The following is a 26,236-nucleotide window of genomic DNA, read 5'->3' on the forward strand; positions in this document are numbered from 1 at the left end:
AATTAATAAAATGTATTAATTTTATTATAAATATGGTTATATTCTTCGCTATGAATCTTCTTATTCCACCCTTACCCCTCTACAAATCATCAAGGACTTTCGTCAATTTCGGTAATAATAAGTTGAGTTAACGACGTGTATGTTTTCTGCTCTGAATATTAGGCTTAATTTGCCATTCATTTAGTAAAGATTTTAGTAAAATCTAGCACAGTATTAGGAATCTTTATTAAAAGTTTTTGAAGTTTCATTTATGCGATACACTGAAATTATTTATAACAAAATTAATGCACTCAAGTCCGAGCGGTTAGCCTAGTGGCTTTGCGCTTCGCAACCACATGCCTGGGGAAGGAGTGTCCTAGATTCGATTCTCGTCCACGACGTGAGGAGCTGAAGGATCTTCCTCAGCCATTGCCAAGTAAGCCGGTCTTGGGCGTGGGCAGCAGGGTTTTCTCCGCCAGTTTATCTGGGGTTTTTCATCCCACAAGCAGGCAAACCGGCCCCGTGAACACACAGGTTACAGTCATAAATACTTACGGCAAGGAAGGCAACGGGAAACCACCTTGCTCATAATCATCTCTCCCTAGAATGGTAGCATATAGCTACCCCCCGCGGCCGTATGGCAGATGGGAACCAGAAGAATGCACTCAAGTCTGGACAGACGCTGTGAAATGAAAATTTGGTATTTGGAATCTTATACATATATCGCAAAAATGGGACAAAATAAATCGAAGCGATACAAAAAAAAATTTATGCGATACGAATTAAACTGCCTGCAGTGTATACACAATCCAAAACTGATACGGTTCAAAGCTCTAATAAAGAATTACATTACTGCATGAGAATGCTATCGGGAAAATCATGTTTCTCTGCATTATTTCCATTCAAAATTCAATCCTAACATTTTTGTCCAATGATGAGAGAATAGCTAATGGTTCTACCACTGTTTGATGCCATTAATATTAAACTTTATTGCTGGATGAATCAGGTATACGTATAATCAATACTGTACGTTTTTTTTTTTTTTTTTTTTAGAAAATCATTTTAACGGTTTATACGATTTTTGAAACATGATATTGCATTTTTAAGCTAGAAAATCAAAATTTTGCAGTCTCTGGATCCATAGAAGTGATATATGTGGTGCCTGGAAGATGCAGGGATCTATAACATGTAATGATGTTTGAAGGGTATGCCTGTGTTTTCGTAATCTCATTACAGTGATATAATTGAATATCTTTAGAAAACATTTACCTTATCCAGTTGCTTCTCAAATGCTAGAGGAATCGTCAATGGCATATCGCAGAAAGCTCGTATGTCAGATATGATTTCATTTGTTCCGTCCTTGAAAATGAATTGTATTTCGCTAAGGCCGTAATGTGCATTCCATGTGATCCAAATAGAGAGGAAAGCTGGAATCACGGTATGTTTGAAAGACAACGTAAGTGTACATCCTTCGTCTGAACAATTCGTCGAATCCGGTATCCATGCTTTATAACTAAGGCTGCAAACTTCAGCGTCTGGTGGACCTGAAAGATATTTACATATTGAATTATAGAGTGAGATTAATTTGTTAACATGATTAAAATTATTAAAAATAAAATAGACTTCATTATTTCAACCAATAAACTCAACCAATCTACCTGTTGCTTGGAATGGCTGTCCATATGTTGGACTTGAATTCAATGACGTAGCTTTCGATGCAAATTGAATAAGTTCTCGATCCTGAGTGCATTGAGAACAATCCGCGTTCTCATGGAAACCTGTGATGGATAATGGTGGAGGCCATACTAGAGTGACTGCTGTATCAGTGGCAGAAGTGACGATGGGTTCCAGAGGTATTGTAGGAAGCTCTTCGGTAACGGCATTCTGCAAGGTGCCGTATCGCAAGTCTAAGTAACAATGCATTCGAGCCACTTGCTGATCACTGAAGAAGTCGGTACATGCATCATCTAGTGGAAATTAACGGAATTAGAAATCATATATTTTTATGTTATTTTGTAAACTCTATTACAGAAATTCCCTGATGAAGAACATGTTCCTCAAAAATAAAATAAAAACAATGGCAAGCAGTATAAAATTTTTAGAATAACCAAAGTTGTTTTAAATGTCAAAGACTCCATGAAGAGTCTGTAAACAAATTTATTTAGTGGAAATGCAAATTAGTCCTTGTTAATGTCAATGCAACAGTGTTTAAGACATTTTCCTTCAGCACACACACACTTTTTCTAATTAAAATAGTAGATATTAAACCAATGTTCGGATGACACTTTTTTTTTACTATTCTCTCTCTTAGTGTTTATGCAGTCCAAACCTCTTTCTTCAGACCATATGTTATTCATTATTGAGAATATCCTTTCAACAGGTGAAGATGTGCCTGGCAGGCTGAAAATGTATTCTATAATTTGGACAAGACTGGGCAATGAAATGTTCTTTTCTTTGAAATGAATGAATAGTTGTATCCATTTTTCTCCGCAACTTATATTTTTCAAAATGTCATAGTTTGCCGACCAAAAACCTTTTGCAATCACCACTTCATCAAACAGTTCATCCATGTTTATTGCATTATTTGCAAGAGTTTCATTAATTTTTTCACCTAAAGCTTCAATTCTGACCAAGTTAATTCATTGTTGTTTATCCAAGTAAAAGATTCTGCTCCACCAAAACTGTTTTCCCAAAGCTCAATGTAAGAAAGACATCGGTCATAAAATTTTGTAAACTCTCGTAGTATTGTATTAATATTAATACTTGCGTTATTTTCCAGCATTCTAAAAAGCTTTTTTGCTTCTTGAGGTATAAATTTATTATCACGCCTTTCCTCAAGATTTGTTTTTAATTTTTTTCTAAGTTCAATGACAATATCTGTTGCACTCGCTTTTGTACTTTCCATAATCAAAATAGATTTGTTAAGCAATTTGAGTTGCCCGTGCACAAACTGCAAATACATTTCACCACAATCATTATCAAAGAACTGTTTTATCATCAGCGGACAGTGTTCTTGTGAAATAAAATATGATTTCAGTCCCTCATAGATGTCAAGTATTCTGTCAATAGCTGGAAGTAGCGAAAGAAAACGGGTGTTGCCATGTTGAAAGAACCTTTTTATACTCTACATCTACAAATTCACAGAACGCTTTTAGTTGAGTGACTCGAACCGTATAAATGTGGAAATATTTATAAATTTCGACTATTAAACCTTCAGTGCTCACAATATTTCTTCCTAGTTCCTTCTTCAATCGACTGTAAATATTGTTTTCTCCTCTCCGTTTTAGACCCCCCCAAAAAAATGGTATTGCAGTTATCTCCACAAAATCCAATAATTTTTTTGTTATATTCTGAGTTTTCATAACTGACATTAAATGGTTTGTCAGTATTTCTGCAGTTTCACCGGGAACTGATTGAAAGTCTAAAAGTTTAACTTTTACTCCACAATCTGGTGCAAAATACCGCACAACACATGGCACAGTTTTGATTTCTTTCCTGTTGGAAGAATCAATTGATATCGTCACAAAATTTGTTTTGTTTAAATCTTCACAAAGTTGCTGAAACAACAGAGGCTCAATCACATTAACAATGATGGCTTCACATTTTGTTCTACCCCCAGTCTAAACTTTCTTTCAAAAAGCTTTGATATCAATTTAGATGAACAATCGGCAGACTTAAAGCTGAGATTGTGAATAGCAACATGAAATGCAAAAGTTGCTTCTTTAGCAGCTATTTAAAATTCTCTGTCACTTGGATCGTCACCTTTAAAATATGACAATATCTTTGAGGAAGTTCCTGCCGCTGCGAGACTAGCCTTATGTTTCGCACATGTCAAGTGATTTTTTATGTCCGAACGCCCACCATGAGCCACAGAAAATTCTGAAGAGCACTGTTCACATTTCATTTTGTCAATATGACCACAAACTTTTTTCAAAAACGGATAATCCTTTTTTAATTCATCCGTAAACACACAGTTTCGTTTTAGCATTTTGGGGTTAAATTAATTTAATGAAGTAAAAAAAAATCACAAATAACACGCCGAAAAGAAACACCGACTTGCAATCTAAACCCAACTAAGATTGCGCATGCTCAACAATGACTTGCGACGCAGCGTACAGGCCAGAGTCAAAGTGGGGTATTCGTGTTGCCTAATCGCCATTTTTCGAGGCTGCACTTTTTGTACTGCGTGTATATTCTGCACTTTTAAATTTTTACCAAATAACTGGGACAAAATGACAAACTGGCTAGGACGCCGGGACCATTCTTTCAAACCGGGACGCATAGTAAGCCCATCGGTACAGTATGTGTAAGTTTCTGTTCACTACCATCTTGGCATCATTCAGGTCTACCTACTCACTGACGAGACCTCAAAAAAAGTCGAAACCGGTCTGGGTAGTGACTTTCTCTCATAATGTAGAACAGTAATACATCGCCTAAGAGCTGTTGTTTTACATTATGGGTAAATACCAAGAATAGTGATCGGAACTTGCTCCACCTTTGCAAAGAGTTGCCCTGGCATTGCCCTACCATGTGTTGGCTTACGCTTGGACTCGCCGAACTTTATATAGTTTCTATATTCGGCATGAAACTCTTAGATCATATTTCTATCTTTGAGTTTCTTATTCGGCTTTGAAATAATGTGGGATTTAATATCCTCTTAATTTAAATAATTTTTACGTCGCCGAATTGAAGCCTCCTGGCTCTTTATTTTAAATAAGTTTAACTAAGTTTTGGAAAACGATAGCTGAGTTCAAGGCTATTGATGATTTCGAAGACCATGGGGAGAGAGTACCAGACAATGTTCTACTACACAGTGTTCTTCATCCCCTAATTTGTCAATTATATATGTGCAATGGTATGAATTATAAGGCCATTTGGTATAGTTTCGGTGTTAAAATTCCGAGTTTTAAAGAGAAAAACAATATTTGCTTGCAACAGAGATCGGCTAATTCAGGAAAACAGACTAAAAAAGTAGATAAAACTTCCTCCAGTGGGGGCCTAGAATCAAACCTACAACGTGGTCTAGGCTTTAATTAGAACTAATTAATTGTGAATTATTTCTTTAAAACCTTTTCATTGTTGTTATTTTTTATGCATTCACTGTAAGCAGCGTATGAATCAGTTTTGCTTTTGTACTAAAACAGAAACAAAAAGAAACGGTGAAATGAAGTTTTAGTCAGAATCCACAATTAGATGCTTTTTGGTGAAATGGAAAGCTTACCAACTTCTGTGGACTGTTCAGAATTAATAATTTTGTCGACCAAAAGTACAGATGTAAAAACATTAATTTGATCATTCATGCAAAATACATATGACCATCCATTCTGTATTGTTTGGCGAGCTTCCATAGCTCAGTCGGTACTGACGATGTCCTTTCGTATGGAAAGAGCTGGGTTCGAATTCCGTCTAGAACGGAAATAATATATATTAAGTTTATATTAAGTTTTCAACTGAAAGTGAGTTAGCTGGTCTCATATGGAAGTAAAGGATTTTTCCTTCAAGAAACTCCACAGAAAAATTAGTAAGAAGATCGCATGCAGTTAGGCAAAATACAATGACCTTATAGTCCTGGTTGCTTCAGCCGTAATCTCAAACAACAGATTGGTTTGGAAAACGGAGACTAGATAACAGTCCTTGCGACTATCAACACCACTTCGTTAATACAACTAATGGACAAGAGCGTAAACTCGGAAAACTGGGTTCGCGGAAGACACAGTAAAAAATCGCTCGGTAAAAGTTTATTATTGTTATATTGTATTTGCATTTGTATTTTCACCTGTCTAGTAAAATATAATATTATAACGATCTCACGTCAAATGTACTACAGTTTACGTCCTTTTGTAAGTGAAAGTGACATAAAAATGTAATGAACAAACATTTTAGAATAATAAAACTTGTAAACATCTAGTTACTGTGATTTTAGTTTCGTATTTACTTTAAAATTCATAAACAATGAGATAAGTTCATATAGAAGATACTTATTTCAATGATCTAATGATAGCAGAATCCTTAATCCGTCACTGGGGGATAAGAGTAAAGTACAAGTGGGTCAAAATAGGGGGACACATTTTCCGGAGGACAAAATACATATCTAAGGAGCACTGTTTCCACTCATTCACACTGCTGAGATAAATACAGTATGTTATATAGTTACATATGTAAATAGGCGTTAAAAGCTATACTATTCGTCTGGTAGCTTTTAAGTTCGTCTGCTAGTTTTTTGAACTAAAGCTGATATCTGAAAAACTAATTACTATTTTCTATTTCACATGATAAGACTAAATAGTAAATAATGTTTCATAAAAAGAAAAGTAAATTGACTCTAAATCGGGTAGACCTTATGATCGCAGTTATCAAGATACTGAAAAAAAAATCTAAACGAATCCATATAAGTAAACAATATTTTCCAGTTAAGTTGAATATATACTAGTTTTTACAGAAGTACAGGATTTTTATATTTTACATCTCTCGTTCTATTCAATGACAATAGTTACTATCAGGATAATTGACAGAAACAAAGTATGTTTCACCAGTTTCACTGTGAAACAGGGAAAACTGTTTATACAAAATAATATTCTGAAACTGAACAAAACAACTATTAAAATCGATGATGACTACCTAATCATGTTGTCTGTGGCTTACATAATAATAGGTAATTTAACCGAAAAAGTTAAAACGAAATTTTGCAATTAATGAATTAATTTTAATAATAATAATAATCCTTCGGTTAATTATGAAAATTAATTCATCAAAATGATTGGTGAATCACTTTTTAGATAAAATGTTTAAAATGGACTGTCATTAGACGAACTTCTTCCCCCCACCCCCCATTAATTGTTGCCCGAAGAATTGTTGTTCAGTGTATTGTATTTCGATTAATTACATTCACATACCACTCAGTGATTTTTTTTTATATATAACGATAAATCAATCGGTGAATTTTTTTTTTTTTGACGAACTGCTTTTTGAATGAATTTTTTTTTTTTTGGCGAATTGTCTTTGGAATATCCAACTCTGCCTTTCGAAGTTTCTTTATGGAACCATCATCTGCGACCTATGAAGAGGAGTCATGCGAAAGCTCATCCATCAGCTGCAGAAACGCTGGACTCAGACCTCATTTACAGAAACGAAATGCAAGTGGTATTGAAGAGAGGGAGAGGGAGAGAGAATACATTAATGAATATGTTAGTGAATACATCAAATACGTTTTTCCTGACAACAAACGAACAACCACTTAAACAAAAATGGATGATCAAACGCCCTATTCGGCTTAATGTTTGAATAATGTTTAATTTATATTCCATATATTCGTTATACACAACCAGTCTTCAGAAACAAACAACAAGAATAAAAATCTATACACTCGCACATCAATATGTCTAACCTGCATAACTCATGTAGTTCCTGAAGGGCGTATTTTCGAACTTTTTTACTCCACAAATTGTCATTTCAGTAGCTGGATCCCGGCACTCGTCATTTTCTATAGTAGGTGCAGTATCTTCACACAAATCACCAACACGCAAGGATGCTTCCTTTTCAAAGCAGGGATCACGGCAATCCACTTCAGATACTCCTCTGTGCACGTGCCACAAGCCAAGGGCGTGACCCAATTCGTGGACTAATGTATCAGTGTGACCATCAAGTCCAAATTCATAAGGACGAACAACGATTCCCCCTATCAAAAATACACATGTATATTAGTTACGTTTTATGCAATTGGCATTTATCAGTAATTGTATTTGAAATGGGTATTATAATAGATAAGATATTCCATCATCACTCTTATTTACAGGAATCATGGTAAAGATAGTTTCTGAACTTCTTTACGATATTTTCTATACTAGTAACAAAATTCTTTAACATTCCAAAACAGCCTACAGTTTAAGGTGTTATGGCATTTGTGGTTTAAGACCACAAAAACAGAACAGGAATGTTTTCGAAAATACAAGCGTTAAGTTATTTCAGTTATTACTGCAGTACTTAGCAAATTCTTAATATTCACTTAACAGACATCTTTAAGTGTATGAATGATATTCAAATATGAATTACAATCGAAAAAGAAAGGGTCACGAGGTTATTTTATGGAAAAATTACTTTCCCAATAGAAAATTAAATAAATTAATTGATGTTTCAACATACAAGAAGCATCTGAATAGGAACATGCTTTTCCTGTTTTATGTCATACAGGATCACTCCTTATCAGGATTCAGGATATTTTAAATACATGAGTCATGACTATAAAATATTCAGAATGATTTTATCCAGAATGATATTATTGAACTGCTTGTATGTGTTGAATAGAAAGAAGTTTCGTGTGCCCAAGGCATGTCTGATACGGTTCTACACTATCCCTTTCGGTATGTAGTGTGCAGTGCGCTCTGAGGATGCTGAGGGTTATGCTGACGATAGTGCAGCTCTCAGCAGGGTCTTCCGCAAAAAATAATAACTAAATATAGATAGTTATTAGTTGATCGTGTTTGGTTAGCTTCCAAATAGTTATAAATGCAAAGTGTGCTGTCATCAGTATGAATAAACTGTTCGTTTGATAAAAAGCAGTCAAAATTCGAAGAGTGGTCTGTTAAGGGATTACAAAGTATAATAAGAAAGTAAAGGGCGCTTGCCCTCGGTCATAGTTATCGACCTTCGAAGTAGTTCCCTTTAATGTCAGGTATCACCATAGTTAGTAGAGCACACTGCTATGTTTTGCAAATTCACACGACATCCTCTAGCCTAGTTTGTATTGACGTCCATAGATAAACATTTCAATTCCCTTCATTTTAAGTGCAATGGCATAAAATCGTTTTCTTTTTTTTCTTTCTTTTTTTGTAATAAATAAATGCTAGAAACTTTTCAAATATACTTTACAGTCAAAAAAGTACTGTCTACCAATATTAGATAACATATTTTTCTGAGGAGTATTATATATATATATATGCATCTCACCTAACTCGGAAAAGACATCTTTTTCCCACGGAAATGTAGCAACACCTATAATATATTTATTAGTCCACTGGGCAAACATGATATTAACATGCCTGGAATTATCATATTTTAATATGGCCTTATATTCAAACACGTCCAAGTATGCTCTGCAAGAAAAAAAAAGAAGCTCAGAATTCAGATAGCATGAGATAAAGTTTTCTTTTTCATGATATAATTCATTATGTATATGCAATTATAATTACAATTACTTTTTGTAATTGTATATAAAGTACTCTATAATAAATCCATATGAACAGCATTTTATTTCTCTCTCTCTCTCTCTCTCTCTCTATATATATATATATATATAGAGAGAGAGAGAGAGAGAGAGAGAGAGAGAGAGACGCTTTCAGTTGAAATCCCCTTTCAAAAAGCATATTGTCCACTAATCAGAATCGTTAAATAAACAGTGAGAAGATAACTAAATTAGAAACTTTTTTTAACAGAAATACACCGATGTATTACACCGGTGTAATTCAGTGCAATGCGACTCATCGCCTATCTGCGCATTAGAATTATGAGACTAACTCATCTTGAATTAATTTCAACTTGCATGCATTATCATCCCTATAAATGCAGTATTACGTGTGGTTATTTATTATATTAATGATATCCAATCCTATTTATTAATTTTTGTTTTTAATATGTCATTGTTATAAAAATTGCCCACTCAGTCTCCAAACGGCAGATAGGGTTAAAAGGATGTCTCTTACTCCCTATAATGAAAATAAACGGATGTGTTTATCATGTGTTTTCACAACAGTGTAATTATCAAAAATCACACAATGCACATAAACCATTGCTGCTAAAAGAAGAAATTACATCATATATATGAAAAATCAAAAGTATTCAACAGTATGATTTCTCTCTCTTAATACTAAAGATCATAATAATTCAATAAATGTTATCGTTCCCTGGGAAAGTGTGTGTATATATATCCATCCTATCCCTTCTTGAAATCATCATTGAAATCAGACAAAGCACTCACAACTGACTTAGGCAACCCATTCCATTCATTCACCACTCTCCAAGTGAAAATTCCAGTCCTCACACCCTTGCTAACCACAGTCTTACCCAATTTCCAGGGGGTGAACGCTTGTGCATTTTGGGATAAATATATTACAAGTTGTGTATCACATTGATGGCACTGTACTCCAGGGAATAGATGGTGGAGATTTAAGGGTGGTGGTAGACAGAGAGTTAAAGTTTAGATGACATATTGCTAAGGTAGTCCATAAAATTACTTGGCTATTGAAGAATACATTAACAAGTAGAAGAATTTATGGAGACACAACACACGTGTTACAATAATTAATATACTTGACATTAAGCAAGTAACAATCGACCTTTCGTTCTCTGTATTTAGGTCGTCATCAGGAAAACATATATATTTTACAAGCTACATGACAATGCGCTATACAAAAGTAAAATGAATCTAAATGTTTGTTAATCGTTTATCCTAGTCTGACCTCTGCTGAGAAAAAAACGGAACTACACTGAACAATTTCTAAAGTCCTTTCATAGTGAGATTTTCTTCTGTCTGGGGTTGTTCATATAGCAACCAGAACAACCCAGACAGAAAAAATCTCAATACGAAAGGACTTTAGAAATTGTTTAAAGTAGTTCCGTGTTTTTTTTTTTTTCCTCACCAGAGGTTAGGCTAAAATAAATGATTAACAAACATTTAGATTCATTTTACTCTTGTATAGTTCAGCGTCATGTAGCTTGTATCTTGTACATATATATGTTTTCCTGATGATGACCTTGATACAGAGATCGAAATGTCGATTGTTACTTGCTTAATGCCAAGTAAAGTAATTATTCTAACACGTGTGTTGTGTCCCCATAAATTCTTCTACTTGTTAATGTGTTAAAGGGTTTTATAGAATACATACGGGGGAAATGTTTGAGCACTTGGCTAGAGGGACCAGAGCAAGAGGTCATCCCTGGAAATTGAATAACGGTGTGAGGACTAGATTTTTTACTTGGAGAGTTGTAAATGAGTGGAACGGGTTGCTAGAGGCGGTTGTGAGTGTTTTGTCTGTTTAATGGGTTCAAGGAGAAGTATTATAGATTGTGTGGATAAATTGATTCTCCTGGGATGAGTCTTCGGACTCCATGGAGGTACCCATATAATAATAATAATATATTGCCAAAAGGCTGGGCATGACAGATTTTTTGTAATCTCAATAAAATCACACCGATTGTTGTTGTTTAGGTATAATTTTTCATTTCCCACCATTAGATTTTTTTTTTTTTTTTTTGTAAATAGGCAGAAAACATAAACGGCGATATTGGTGCTATTGATTCCCCTTAGGGAATCAGGGGTACTAATTTTTTTTTTTACTAAAAATAAAGAGCCAAAAGGCTTCAAAATTATATAAATTAAGTGGATATTAAATTCAACATCATTTCAAAGCCGAATACGGAAACTATAAAAGTTTCGTGCGAAAATTGACAGAGAGCTTGCGGGAATACACTCACCGCCATATATGTTTTGATAAGATTTCACTGGTCTGACAGCTGTTTCAACTCATTGGTTTTCGTCAGAGACCAGGCAGAAACTTAAGAGAGCAAAAACTCTCAGTACTGAGGAACTCGAAGCGTCAGAGAAGTGTATTTTCTGTAACGGAGGCTTTGAATGTTCGTGTCTCCTATAAGGTTCGGCTAGGGCAACTCGTAGTATGGCAGTGAGTGTATTCCCACAAGCTCTCTGGTCAATTTTCGCACGAAACTTTTATAGTTTCTGTATTCGGCTTTGAAATTATGTTGGACTTAATATCCACTTAATTTATATAATGTTGCATCGCCGAAGTGAAGGCTTTTGGCTCTTTATTTTTAGTAAATACTTTGCACAGCAACCGACAGTTCGCTTACGGAAAATGCACCACTCCGACGCTTCGAGTTCCTCAGTAGTGAGAGTTTTTGCTCTCTTAGGTTTCTTCAGGAATTTCGCTCTCGGTGAAGGGGGGGAGGATTAGAATTCGGGGATTTGCATTGAGAGAGCGATTTGAGTCTCCGGGGAGCGTGTTCTAAGGTGTGGCCCATGGGGGACCTTGTAGGCGGATGATTTTCCCTGGAATATGAGCGGTTCTGCTCAGTTGTAGGCTGAGTCTGTCACTGAGTGGAATTAACGCCGAGTTGGACGAACGTGCGGTCATTCGTAGGAAGCGGTCCGGGGGATCGCCTAATTTTTAGAGAGGCCCTTTACTTAAACACCAGTCTCTGACGAAAACTAATGAGTTTGAAACAGCTGTAAAACCAGTGAAACCTTATCAGAATGGACCAATGGGAGGCGAATATACGGGCGCTTTGAGTGTTCGTGTCTCCTATAAGGTTCGGCTAGGGCAACTCGTAGTATGCGGCGAGAGTATTTTCGCACGTCAATTTTTTATTTCTTTGGCTGAACTTTTTCAAAAACGGTTGCCATCCAGCCAAAAATGTAACAGTACATTTATTATTATTATTATTATTATTATTATTATTATTATTATTATTATTATTATTATTATTATTATTATTACATATAATTAATATAACACACAGAGGGCGCTGTGTAGCTGTGTAACGAACGGTTGCATGGTCGTATCGCTCGTCCCGTTTTTATAGTTTTAATGTGGTTCTAACTCCTGTTTTTAATTTAAAAGTGCCATAAAGAAACTCTACTTGTCACGCTGAAGACAGTGACATATAATTCATCGAAATCGGCCAAGTGGAACCCCAAAATCTGAGTGTGCTAAAAAAATTGAAGCGTACACCACGGTTGCTAACGAGTACAGAATAAAGGACGTCTCCATCTTTACAGCTGTCCAGAGGAAGAAAGGAGAGTCATGAAGTGCAACAAGTGTCAGAAGGAATTGCCGTCCGACGGAAGTTACATAACCTGCAGGAAATACCATAGGAATCTTCACTTTACATGTTCCGGACTTTCTCATACAACCTGGCAACGCAAATCCAATGCCAAATGAGAAGAATGGAAGTGTCTAAACTGTAGAGAGAACAAAGAAACGCCACCACCCACGACGCAACTGATTACGCCGGAGGCAGAGTCGGACGATGAACTGAACAGACAACAAAACACCGGTGAGTCTTATAATTTGAGTTCTGTTAATTTATTACTAGAAAAAAGGTTTAGAAAATATAAAAGCCAGCTTGGTAGATCTTGTCCAAGAACTATTTGACAAACAGAATAAAGAAATAACAAAAAAAAAATTGGCGAATATGAAGAGTTTGTTAAATTTAATAATTCAAAAGTCGAAGAAGTCTTACAAACAGTAAAAGACATTAAAACCCGCATTAACTGAGAGGCAGCACAAATTGATAAAAGACACATCGGAACTCCGTCAAGAATTTAATTCCCTGAAACAACAATACGAAGTTTTAAACCAACAACAACATAAAGAAGACCTTGTCATAAACGGTCTTCCAGAAACCGAATCCACAGAAAATCTCAGAGACGTAGTTCTAAAGTTAGGCCATGCAATTGACATCCCCTTACAGCATAATGATATTCAGACCATAAATCGGTTTCCCAGGAAGAACAGAAAACAAGGTTCGCCACGACCGGCACCAGTCATAGTTCGTCTGACAAGCAAGACTACAAGAGACAATCTCATAAAAGCCAGCAGACTGAAAAAACCAGTAGTCAAGGATTTAAATGCATCGCAAGACAATACGCCAATCTTTCTATCTGAATATTTAACACCTTTCAATCAGAATCTTTTGTACCAAGCAAGAAAGGAAAAAATAGAAAAAAAGTATCAATTTTTATGGATCAAAGACGGCAAAATATTCTTGAGAAAGTCACAGACTTCAAAGTCTATACAAATAAAAAGCTCGGAAGATATAGACAGGTTGAAAAGTGAAACAAAAGACTCTAACTTAGTTCAATAAGAAGATCTCAACACAACAAAAATGAATGTGAACCATCAGATAGATGTAATTACACCAGAATACATAAGTAATTGTACTTTCGAATCTCTTGATGCATGGAAACAACACACAGTACAAGCGAGAGGTCTTTCAATCTTGCATATTAACATCAGAAGCATCCGAAAACATTGGTTATTATTACAGACTTATCTGAGGAATTACACTGATATTATTGATATATTGATTCTTACAGAAGTATCCATAACTAATGACGAAGCGACTGCTTTCCAAATTCCAGGCTTCCAACAACATAGATCATGCCGCCAAACAAGAAGAGGGGGTGGAATACTAATATTTATGAAATAAAAATTAATAGCAAAAGAAATGGCCTATCAGTTTGAGCATGCTGAAACCCTCTGCCTCGAAATCATTAATACCACGAATACACAGCATCCCATAATACTAAATGCTATTTACAGGCCACCAAACCTAAACCTGATAAAATTCTTACACGAACTCAATTGCTGGCTTTCAAGCCAAGAAATATGCTCAACCGAACACCTAATTGATAATAGGCGACATAAACATAAATATTGCAAATGAAAACCAGAACAACACTGTACAATACCTAGACACACTATCCATGTACAATCTAATACCAACAATAACATCATGTACTAGAGAAGAAATATTCGGAAATATTATCACTGCCTCCTGTCTAGACCATATAAACGTCCGAGCATCACCAAATAGTTACACTGCATCAGTCATAAAGTGCAAAGTAGCAGACCATTACTTCACCGCTCTAAACCTGCACACCAAGACAATACCCATGCAATGTCCCACAGAAGAAAAACGACAGAAAACAATAATAGACGAAGAAATAGTCAACCACGAAATAAGAAAAACAGACTGGGAACACCTGGCACCAGATTCAGCAGATATCTTATACAACAACATTAAACTCACACTGGAGGAAATATATCAAAAACAACACAACCTTGGATAACACAAAACTTAATCCTAGAAATACACAGAAAGGACGCTTTATGGAAAGAATTAAAGCGATATCCAAATAACACAACTTTAAAAACTGAATATAAGATAACAAGGAATCGCCTTACAACACAAATCAGAAATGCAAAAAGAAGCTACTACAGAGACAAACTAACCTCCGCACAAAACAACATGAAACAAACCTGGCATCTGATTAATGAGATGCTAGATTCTGTTCCCAACACCACTGCCTCCGAAACCATAAAACACAGCTTCATGAAAGACGCAAAACCTATCCAACAACTGGCAAATGACTTTAACCAATACTTTGCAGACTCCATCCAAGAACTTCACAGAAATATTCCCCCAATCACAAAACGAGACCCTCCACTTGGACCGCGATCAAAACAGACATTATGGTTCCCAACCATAAAAGAAGCAGAACTTCTCTCAGCAATACATCAAATCACACCAAACAAAGGCCCAGGAATAGATGGTATCAGACCTAAAGATATAAAGCAACATGCAACTAGTTTAAGTCCTATCCTACTAAAACTAATAAATAAAATATTAAAACAGGACAGATACCAAGTATGCTAAAGATCGCCATAATTACACCCATATACAAACAAGGAAAAAGAAACTTAATCAGCAATTACAGACCCATAGCAACATTACCAATTATCAATCAAATTATGGAGCGGATCATACTGAAGAAACTCACACCATACACTGAGATCTTTAATATTATCCCCAAAACACAATATGGTTTTCAGAAAAATAAGGGAACAACATCTCTCTTGGAAGACTTTACAGACGTAATTAATACCGCCTTAGACAAAAACAAAATAGCCATGGTAGTCTTTATAGATCTAACCAAAGCATTCGATACACTCACACATCAAACCTTGTTAGAAAAGCTGAGGCATGTTGGAATAGACGGGACTCATCACTGGTGGTTTACAAACTACCTCCAAAATAGAAAGCATATCACGTATCGGATCAAACCGAAGCAGGGAGCTACCAGTAACCTGTGGAGTGCCACAGGGAGCTGTACTCTCCCCAACTCTATTCAACATTTACACGCACGATATTAATCAGTTACCACTCAAAGGTAAGATATTCCAATACGCAGACGATACAGCAATAATCTCCATCCATAATAACGCAAGCATAGCCCAAACAAATATGCAACATGACATAAATGTGATCATAGACTGGCTCACTAAAAACTCCATACACCTAAACTCAGAAAAGACAAAATTAATGATATTCAGAAATCCACTGACTCGACCAGTTGATAACAAACCATCCAACATCCACTTTCCAACACAAAAAACACACAGAACAGCAAAATCACTACAATCACTCAGGTTGAAACAATACGATACCTTGGAATTTACCTCGATACAGATATGAACTGGAATAGCCATATAAAACATCTACACAACAAACTCCGAACAATAAGTGGCAAACTCTACAGATTAAAATACATAATTCCCATACGCCTAAAAACACTAATATACAAAGCACTATGCCAAAACATACTAAGATACGCTATAACAACGTATGCTTTCTGTGCACCCTACAAATTAAATAGATTAATGTCGCTACAGTACAAAATGACAAACTGATCTTTTGGGAACAAAGAGAAAATCACGACCTTGTAAACATTGCAATGGCAGACACAAAATACTGACAGCAAAACATTTATGTCACTATGCAGCCTTGCTAAATCATTATTTCGATGCCAACTACAGGACAGTCAGAAATACATACCGTATAACAAGACCTCAGACTACTAATTATATCACATATAAATACAATAATCACTACGGAAAGGCCACGCGAAACTTCTACAACCCAGACATGATAAACAAATTACCTTTTGAATACAGAAACCTTACAAACTACAATAGCCCGAAAAGAGCTCTAAGGATATACTACGAACAAGAAACACGCACCCAAAATACCATACAAACTTAATGAAACACAATATATTCGCTCAGGCTTCCAGTTCAGCGACGCATCAGTACATTCCAATTCATTGTGTGTGTGGGGGGGGGGGGGTGCGCGTGTGCGTGTGAGTGCGCGCGCGCGAATTTCTCAATCATAAATTCCGTAGCATCCTAACACAGCAAAAAAAAAAAAATACATAATAACCAACTGGTGTCATCCTCAGATAAGCTTACAATTAAGCTTCGAGGATGAAAGGAAAAACAAATTAGTTCTCATCTAAGATGTATCATATGTAACCAAATGCATGTAATGTACGTATCACAAGAAAATCAATGTATGTATTATATGTAAACCAATGTATGTATTATATGTAATGTAAATATCACATGTAAACAAATGTAAGTAATGTATCATATGTAAACAAATGAATGTAATGTATATAATAATTGTAACAAATGTATGCAATGTAAAAAAAAAAAATTATTTTAAAAGTAAATCATGAGTTTACACCGTATGTTTGTGAAAATAAGGACACATAATATTCAGATTGCATATGTGTAAATACTGTTGTATAATCACACCTTTTCAAACTTGAAAAAAAAAAATAGTAAACCACAACATGTAATATTATACAACTTATGTAACTCTGAACAATATAATTGTAAATTATTATTATGATTGTTATGAAAAAAAAACTGTTATCATCATTACTATTTAAAACTCATTATATGTAGCACAAAGTGCTGAACCTTGTAAAATAATATACTGAATAGATGATCATTGTACATATGTAAATATTTGAAAGAACAATAAAAAAAATTATTATTATTAAAAAAAATATATTATTATTATTATTATTATTATTATTATTATTATTATTATTATTGCATGGTCACCTCCATGGAGTCCTAAGATTCAAACCATATACCCCTTCTTGAAACCATTAATAGGCAAAGCACTCACAACTGACTCAGGCAATCCATTCCATTCATTCACTACTCTCCAAGTGAAAATACCAGTCCTTACACCCTTGCTAACTACAGTCTTACCCAACTTCCAGGATTGAATGCTTGTGCAACCCCCCCCTCTATCCAAGTGCTGAAACATTTTCCCTGCATCAATCCTATGAAACCCTTTAAACACTTAAATGTTTCTATCATATCTGCTATTTTTCTCCTCTCAACCAACTTCTTTAATCCACACATCCTCAAAGGGAACATTCCTCATTCACTCGCCATCTTGGTCATTCACCTCTAAATCCTCTCCACTGCTTTCTCATCCCCAAGAAACCCAGGGGACCAGACTTGAGCACAGTAATCCAGATGTGGGCGTATTAAGGCCTCATAAAGAGGAATCTCATCTTCCTTATCTCTACTTGTTAATGTGTTCTTCAATAGGCCAAGTAATCTTATGAACTACCTTAGCAATATGTCCTCTAAACTTCAACTATATATACTACAATCCCCAAATTCCTGGCTTCATCAATTTCCCAGAGTACAGATCCCTCAATATGGTACAAAGCTGGTAATCTTTGCATTCCAAAATTCATAACTTTATACTTTTCAGCATTAAATTGATAGGAGGTCTGTGTAGCTCAGTGGAAGTGACGCTTCCATCCTCAGCGTTTGGTCGCTCGAAGTTAGAACTTAAGTTCAAGTCTAGTCGCCAACTGGAGGAACTTTTTATAAGCCTTTCTTCGACCGATTCCTCAGTTAGTCGATCTCTGGCACGGACAAGCGTGTTTTTCCTCCGGAAAGTCGGGTTTTTCATCCCTTAAACTCAAGAAAATCGACCATGGTACCCACATTATTTCAGACAGTAGCACATCTTGTTAAAGTTAAGTACCAAGAGATGGCAGCACGTGTTTGCCAGCTTCTTCATCGGTGGCTGCTATAATTAGTGATAGACATGGACCAGCTATCTCTGATTGGCTACCAGTGGAGATTGAACTGCCGACTCAGTCTCCAAAAGCTAGATAGGGTATAAAGGCCTCGCTTTCTCCCTATAAGGGAATAAAGGCGTTTGCTGATTTATTTTTTATTTTTACATTAAATTGACATCAATTATGTTTTGTCCATACTTTCAGCCTTTTTCCCAACTTTGCATCATCAGCAAACAACTGAACATTTCCTTTCAGGTTATTTTTTATATCATTTATGTACAAAATAAACAGCAGCGGTGGTCCAAGCACAGAGCCTGTGGTACATACACCATAGGCATTGTGGTGTACCTGTGGTACACCACATGTCATCCGCATTCTCCTGGATTCTGCTACTCAATATACTACGTTTTGGTATCTGTCAATCAGCCACTCTTTTATCCATATTATCAGTTTCATACCCATCCCCATTTGGTGCAGTTTGCATAATGGAGTTTCATGTGGTATCCTGTCAAACTCCTTTGCAAACTCCAGCAGTATCATTGTGTAGCCATTCCCTTTTTCCATCTCAGCTGTTGGTCATGTCTTATGTTATTAAGACATGACCTTCACAAGGACATACTACCCTCATAAATTATCTAATTTATCTGAACTCCCTTTTTTGACCAACTTTTACAGCCATCTGAGACACTGATTGGTCTATAATTTTCTACCACAGACTTAGATCCTTCAAGATTCCCCCCCCCCTCATTATGGAAAGAAATTATTTTGCCCTCCTTTCACTTTTGAGACTTTGCCAGTGCCAAGTCAAAGATATCGCAATTCCCCTGTACGTTCTTTTAAAACGCGAGCCGATATCTCCCATAGCAGTATTTGCATTCAGATTCTGCAATACCTGAGTACGTCCAATTCATCAACCTCTATTCTCACATTAGTCTCTGTCACTTCTGCCATAACAATATCTTCATTTGGATGTATACCCTCGCAAAATAGTCACTCAGTAGCTCAAGAATTTCGTCTGCCTCTGTTACCTCTCTACCATCTGCATGCCTTAAAGTTATTCTTCCATAGCCATTCTTCCCCCTACTTGCCACATAACGAAAAAAAGAAACTCTTTGGATTTCCTTTTGCCTGCTCAACTAATTTCTTCTCATAATCTGATTTGCCTTCATTACCATACTGGACACCTTTCTCCTTATGTACCCTCCACAACATTTTCTTTTTTGCAGCTCATGCTTAATAATACTGCTCATCCATTTAACTCCTACCTGATTTACCTTCCTAACCGTAGGTATATAGTGTGATATTCCTTCCTCCAGATATCTCTTGACTGTCCCCTATGCACTGTGAACATCCTTCCCTCGCAGAACATTATGTATTGGTACTGCTTCAAGCTGTCTCCAAAGAGTATCATAATCACCTACCTTATAGTTCCACATATGTTCCCTTCTTAATGGAAATTTCCATATGTTTTGCTACCCCCCATGTCAAGACAACACGATCACTTTCCCCAACTCGAGGCAATATTATGGAGAGGTCTTCTGTTTTTATAACCAGATCCAACACTCTCGTACCCCTAGCCCCCCCCGTCATATTCGGCTTTAAGTAATTATCTCTTAGTAAGTGTATAAAGTCCATTTTTTTTCCTGCCATGTGATCTTTCTCCTTCCAGTCTCTCCGAAAATGAAATCCTCATTATAATTACTCGACTTGCATTCATTATACTAATCTGCTAATATATGTCTTCCATATCATCCCTGGCCTAAAACAGCAAATAATTTTATATTTTGTCCTATTTGCCTCGCTGTCACACCAGATTGACTCAAATGAACTGCCATATGCCTGATTGATTCCTACTCTTGTTAGCTGTAATTCATTTGCTATCATCAGCAGTATCCCATCTCACCATCAAGGTTAAATGTACTCCATGGAGTGCTGGATTACATATTCCTAATCCTAACTATTTTTTCATGTAGTCGTGTGGTTCTATCTTGTCGAGTTGAAGGATTTAAGTTTTTCTTGCAGCAGGGAGTGAGGAACCTTATATAACTGCGGCATGAAGTCGATTACCTCTGGATAGTCTGGGGATGGGAGAGAGGACCTTTTTATCAAAAGGTTCTGACAGAGAGAGAGAGAGAGAGAGAGAGAATGGAACCAAGCCAGAAAACTGACACAAAATAGGAAAGAATGTAGAACGGTCTTCAAAACCTCGACACCGTAAAGGTAGAAGAGGAGGATTAGTATAATCGGAACCTATATTTGCATAACTTATCTCAATGTTCCAATAATTTGGAAAATAAGGCATATATATACTACTCCCTATTGATTTTCCATTAAATACAGTTGTGAACTCCAGTATATAACATTTTTAAAACTCACTCATTTCTACCATTATCAACAATGATACAAGAAAAGTGACATTTTATAGTAGTAATATTTAGAAAAAGGAAGAAATAAATAACTGACCTGTGTGGTGAAGTAGGACTATAGCAGTTCTGTAATGTGTCTGAATTTTGACCATTACAGCAATCTCCACCATCCCAGCCATGATAAGCTTTATTACATGACGGATCGCATATTCCATTTCCCCAGAGAGTTCTATTACACTCTGCCATTTCTCGATCGCAGTCGCCACCATCATTTCCAGTCGTGGGAAACTGACATTCTGGATTGCACTCACCGTTACCAATTTTGTCTGGGTTACATCCAAATAGAATATCCCTTTGTCGTAAAGATGTATTGTGTACAGTTTCTATAGTCAGATCCCAGCTAATATTGTAGGGCGAAAAGGCCATTTGAAGTGCGTTATGCTGAGCTAAGATTTGATCTTCAGCAACAGTAGGATTCGATCCATCGTTGTTGCAAACAGATATCACTCTGTACCTGCAAATTAAGAGAGAGCGATTTAATAAAAGTAATGCACTGTAGATCAGTACTAGTCAAATTTAATAACTGTATTGTTCTGGTTAGAATTGTTAATGTACTTATTGGATTTTCCTTTTACAGTTCGACAATGAAAGGCTATTAAAATTTACGATATCAAAGGTGTATTGAATCAAAAGGAAGATGATGTTTCCAGCTCCTCACAAAAATCACAGTTTAATCCTATTACTATTGCTACGTCAGGATACCTTCAAGAAGTCCAAGGACTCATCGTGGGAGGGCATTCTGCTCTACTCCACCACTTAATCTTGCACCTACACACAACGATACAACTATAAAAAAAAAAGTTCGACCACAGATGAGAGAAGCCTCGACTCTTCTGCGCATGGCAGAAGAAGACGAATCCATTCTGATAATAGGGTAATCAATCCGTTTCGTGAGATGTTTATTATTAAGTGTCAGAAAATTAGCTTTTCTTTTATGAAAATTCTAGTTTTTGAAGTGATAACTATTTTGCTTGTATAACAGTTGGAAAATTTTACGTATAAAGCACGTGATTTTCACTTGTTGGCGATGAATTCGTACATTCCTTATTCCCCCCTCCCCCTTAAACATGAATTGACTCTTCCTGGCACTCTCCCAGCTATGGTTCTCTCACCTGTAGGCAGACCATACTAACATCAACACACACAACGCGCTACCGCCCACCGCCAACAATAATATTTTATATCTGTAAATTATGTGTGTTCTCATGACCAATTTGCCTGTATGTGGGATGAAAAACCATAGTTTCAGGGAGAAAAACCCTGCTATCTCATATGGAGATAGCAGGGATAACTTACCTTCAATTTCCTGAAAATTTTCATGTATAGATTCTTCTTGTCCCGACAAGAATTGAATTCGGATCTTTTCCAATCGAAAAGGGAAGTGTCCCATTGTTGTCACGTTTTACTCGATATAATAATTGAAATTATCGTTTGACACGTTCTGGATAACTATAGGACTTTTTTTTTTAAATGAAGTAATTTTTGAAGAATATTTAAGCAATCAAATTATGTGCGTTATAGATAATCATCAGTATACTCACATTTCGTGGACAAATTCTTGACTCTCAATAATAGAAGTTTAATAATAAAAAAAATAAAACACAATAAATTAAATTAAAAAAAAAACTCCGCTTATGAAATATCAAAATCGATCTAACTGATTGCGCCAATTTAAAAAATTATAAAAGTGCTGTTATTTCTGTAGAAAGCAAACTCTTCATTAAGGAAATAATTGTGTGCAGATGATGTCATGTGTATTATTATCTCAGAGGACTATGTTCCTCTTGGAAATTCAGTTAATTCCTCATGCAATTAACAGACATTATACTAGTCTTAGTTTCTTCGGCGATTATTGAAAACAAACAAATCATATTACTATAACAAGTCAAATAACGAGAGCTCTCCTGTTTTGCATTGACATCTTTGTCATAAATTTCAAATGTTATGGAAAATAAAGCTGAGTGTAGGTGTTTTTCTTATTTCTTTACGAAACTGTAGTTTAGAAGCCATTGCTTTTTTTAGCACTAAAATGTAATCTTTTGTCCTCAAGGAAGATGTCGTCAGTTTCTAACAATGTTAGGCCATATTTAGTTTACTGTTTTTGCGAAATGAAAAACCTAACTGTCAGAATGAAAAATATTCATATGGGATATTAATTATATCGTCCTCAAGCCTCCGTATCTCAGTCGGTTTCGACGATGCCTTTTGTTTGAAAAGACCTGGATTTGAATCTCGTCTAGGAGGCAAAGAACCTTTATTCAGGACTTTTCAACTGAAGGTGTGTTAGCCATCTCATACGGATGTAGAAGAATTTTTTCTTTTTCCTTCTCGCAAACCGACCATTAGACCACAAGCATTTCACATACATAATGCACTGGCCGCATAGCTTGAGTTGCTTCGGCCGTAAGTCCAAATCAACCAATCACCATCATTCGCACAAAGATTAAATTTTAGCGTCTCAGGGTATTTTTGCCTTTTTTTTCCCCTACTCAGGGTACAAGTTCTTAATGTTTAGATTAGAATCACGACAAAGCAACTAAAACTGTGACATGAGTATATTCTCAGGTTGGTTTGACTGCTTTCAGCGAAGAAAATTCTTCCATTACGCATGCGAAACCGAATAATTCATTTTTCAGCTGAAATGCTATTATAGGTTATTATTTTATTTTATTTACACGACAGATATTGCGCATGGAGCTTACCAAGAAATAAATTAAAAAAAAAAACAACCAAGAAATAAAATATGATTGAATTATCGTAGAACATGGCCTGAAGTTCAACAATATTGGGAGCTCGTAGGTAGTATAGTAATATCGTTTCTCTCTCTCTCTCTGGCTTTGTTTCGAGATGTAGACAGGTCTATTCTGTCTTGGACTTCTTAAGCGGAAAGGGAGTGATCGTTCTGTATGCTTTTTTTCGTAATTTTGTAGCACCCAGATGGTGATTTTCCAAATTTAACATGAACTATTCGATTCTTGTACAATTAAACGTATCTCATTGCGAAATGCCATAGTAGATGTTGAAGACTCTCCATAACTTATCTGAATCGGCGAAGCACTTTAGATGACCTGTCAAAAGACATGGGTCCGAAACCCGTCTAGGAGGCGAAAATCTTTTATCACGACATTTCAGTTGAAGGTGAGTTAGTTAGTATCATATGAAGGTGGAGAGGACTTTCCTCCCGAAATTCTTGTTCTGCAACCAGGAATGAGCCACACGAAATGGTTCACACACAAAAATATACATCCATGAGCCAAAACATTACAATCCCAGCTGGTTTTCGGCCAACAAGACTGCTGTTGGCCGAAAACGGGCCGGTAGCGACAATATCCGAATATGGGAATTATTCTCGTGGACAGCATTGAGTCCTCTCATTCCCATTGAACACATCGTTACTATTAATTCTTACATCGGGATTTTTTCGGGTATTGTCCTATTTAGTGACAACATGGCTTGATTAATCTGGATGCTTCTAGTAAGACAGTGCGAGCCTTGCAACACTGCGCCCAGTGTCATAAGGCTCGCATTGTGCAAGAATGTTTGAAGAGCATATCCAAGTATCTCGTGTGCTCCCTTGCAGTCAGATTTTCCTGATTCGAATCCCATCGAAGATATGTGGGAACATTTGCGACGCAGTCCGCTGGTCAATGCCAGTGCTTAGTTCGGAGGCTGACTTCCAGGACGTTATTCTGTCTAGTTGGTCCAGAATATGCAAGCGTTATCTCGGGTAAAAGAGGCGCAGTAGGCTACTAAGTGGTTATAATGTTTTGGTTCATGAACGTATATTTAGGCATAAGACTAACCAGGTTATCCTAAAATTATGGTTACCAAAGTGAAGGATGATTGGCAGATCGTGGGCCTTTTTAAGAGCATGCAAGAATCGCTGATTTTGCTGAATTGAACCACCACAAGAGAATTCAGGACTATTGAACTACCACAAGAGAATGTAGTGAATGGCGTCTGATTATGTTTTCACCTCCCCTTTCTTCTTTACGAACTCCTTATTTTATTCACAAAATATTTTCTTAGCTTTATTCTGTGTATATTCTTAAAATATAAAGTATACCAATTTTGATTCTGGTCATTTTAATTTATAGGCAGAATATTTTCACAGTTTATGAAAACCTCTTTATGTCGAGTACATCTCATAGTCCACGGAGTACAGCTAGGCATGCCCATTGCAAGTTCTAGAACACTAGATTTTCACATTTCAAGAAACGTAATAGAAGCTATATATACTTTAGCTTTCCGAAAGTGTTTCTTTGTGTAGAATCAACAAATGTATCATTAGAAGGATATATACAATGATCATTTAAAAAAATATAATAATAATTAAAAATCATTACATATATTACCTCACCACTTTAGGATGCCTGAGTTCGCAGTTCTTTTGGTAACTGCGTACCACGTCTGGTGCATCGCATATCGTAAAACCACAAGATGGAGGCCGAATAAGTGGATAGTAAGGTTTCAATGGAATATCAGAGACCACTAGCAATGGCGTGTGAACTGTAAAGTCTAATTTGTTCGTATTACTCCACTCCCAGTTGTCCGTTGTATCGAATGTATCCACAAATACTAAGTCGGATTCGTTGGGTAAGGTGAATCTTTTTTGTCGGGAACTCATGGATTTCATAACTTCTTCGTGAGTGAGAGCTCTTTTCCATAACCTTAAATCGTCAACTGTTCCTCTAAAAAAATTGTCAGGTTCTCCCCCAATGCGAAGTATGCGACATGGGTCTGCAGATGTTTTCATAAAGGTATCTCCTTTCTGATCATGACTTACTCCAACCTGCAAACAAAAAATAAACAACAACACTACAAGCTTAAAGTAGAAAACTTTGATGTTCAATTTATTCTTATAAACAACTTTGTTAAAAATATTTTCGCAAATAAAAGTATAACTAAATAACAGTAGAGTTAAAAATACTTCGAATTTGAGTAATTCAGTTTGAATTTAAAGAATTCTGAAAATGTTTTTCAATTTAATCTTGCAAAATTATCCTTGTATTTGTTCCCTTAAGATGAGGTCTTAAAAGAAACTTTTCTCTGCCCTAACTTGGGAGCCAATTGAGTCAATAAAGTAACCTAGTCAATTGAATTGACCAGGTTATTTTATTGATATTATTTTATTTATATT

General features: G+C 36.0%; 1 protein-coding gene across 2 annotated transcripts in view; it reads right to left on the bottom strand.

The window, feature by feature from the left end:
- LOC150094999 (pappalysin-1-like) overlaps positions 1-26,236 on the bottom strand; it is a 171,488-nt gene that overhangs the window by 127,993 nt on the left and 17,259 nt on the right. For both annotated transcript variants that reach the window (XR_016550119.1, XM_090411011.1), the window contains exons 3-8: positions 25,452-25,888; positions 21,134-21,550; positions 8,923-9,068; positions 7,364-7,654; positions 1,638-1,946; positions 1,249-1,523 (exon numbers count right to left, since the gene is read on the bottom strand). Coding sequence is in view for 1 of the 2 variants with exons in the window: in XM_090411011.1 (XP_090267137.1) it covers positions 1,249-1,523; positions 1,638-1,946; positions 7,364-7,654; positions 8,923-9,068; positions 21,134-21,550; positions 25,452-25,888 (1,875 nt within the window). In the remaining variant the exon portion in view is untranslated. The remainder of the gene's footprint in view (positions 1-1,248; positions 1,524-1,637; positions 1,947-7,363; positions 7,655-8,922; positions 9,069-21,133; positions 21,551-25,451; positions 25,889-26,236) is intronic.

Source organism: Typopeltis vanoorti, chromosome 21 (genome assembly GCF_054136105.1).
Source record: "Typopeltis vanoorti isolate ZY-2024b chromosome 21, IOZ_Tvanoo_1.0, whole genome shotgun sequence".
NCBI lineage: Eukaryota > Metazoa > Arthropoda > Arachnida > Uropygi > Thelyphonidae > Typopeltis > Typopeltis vanoorti.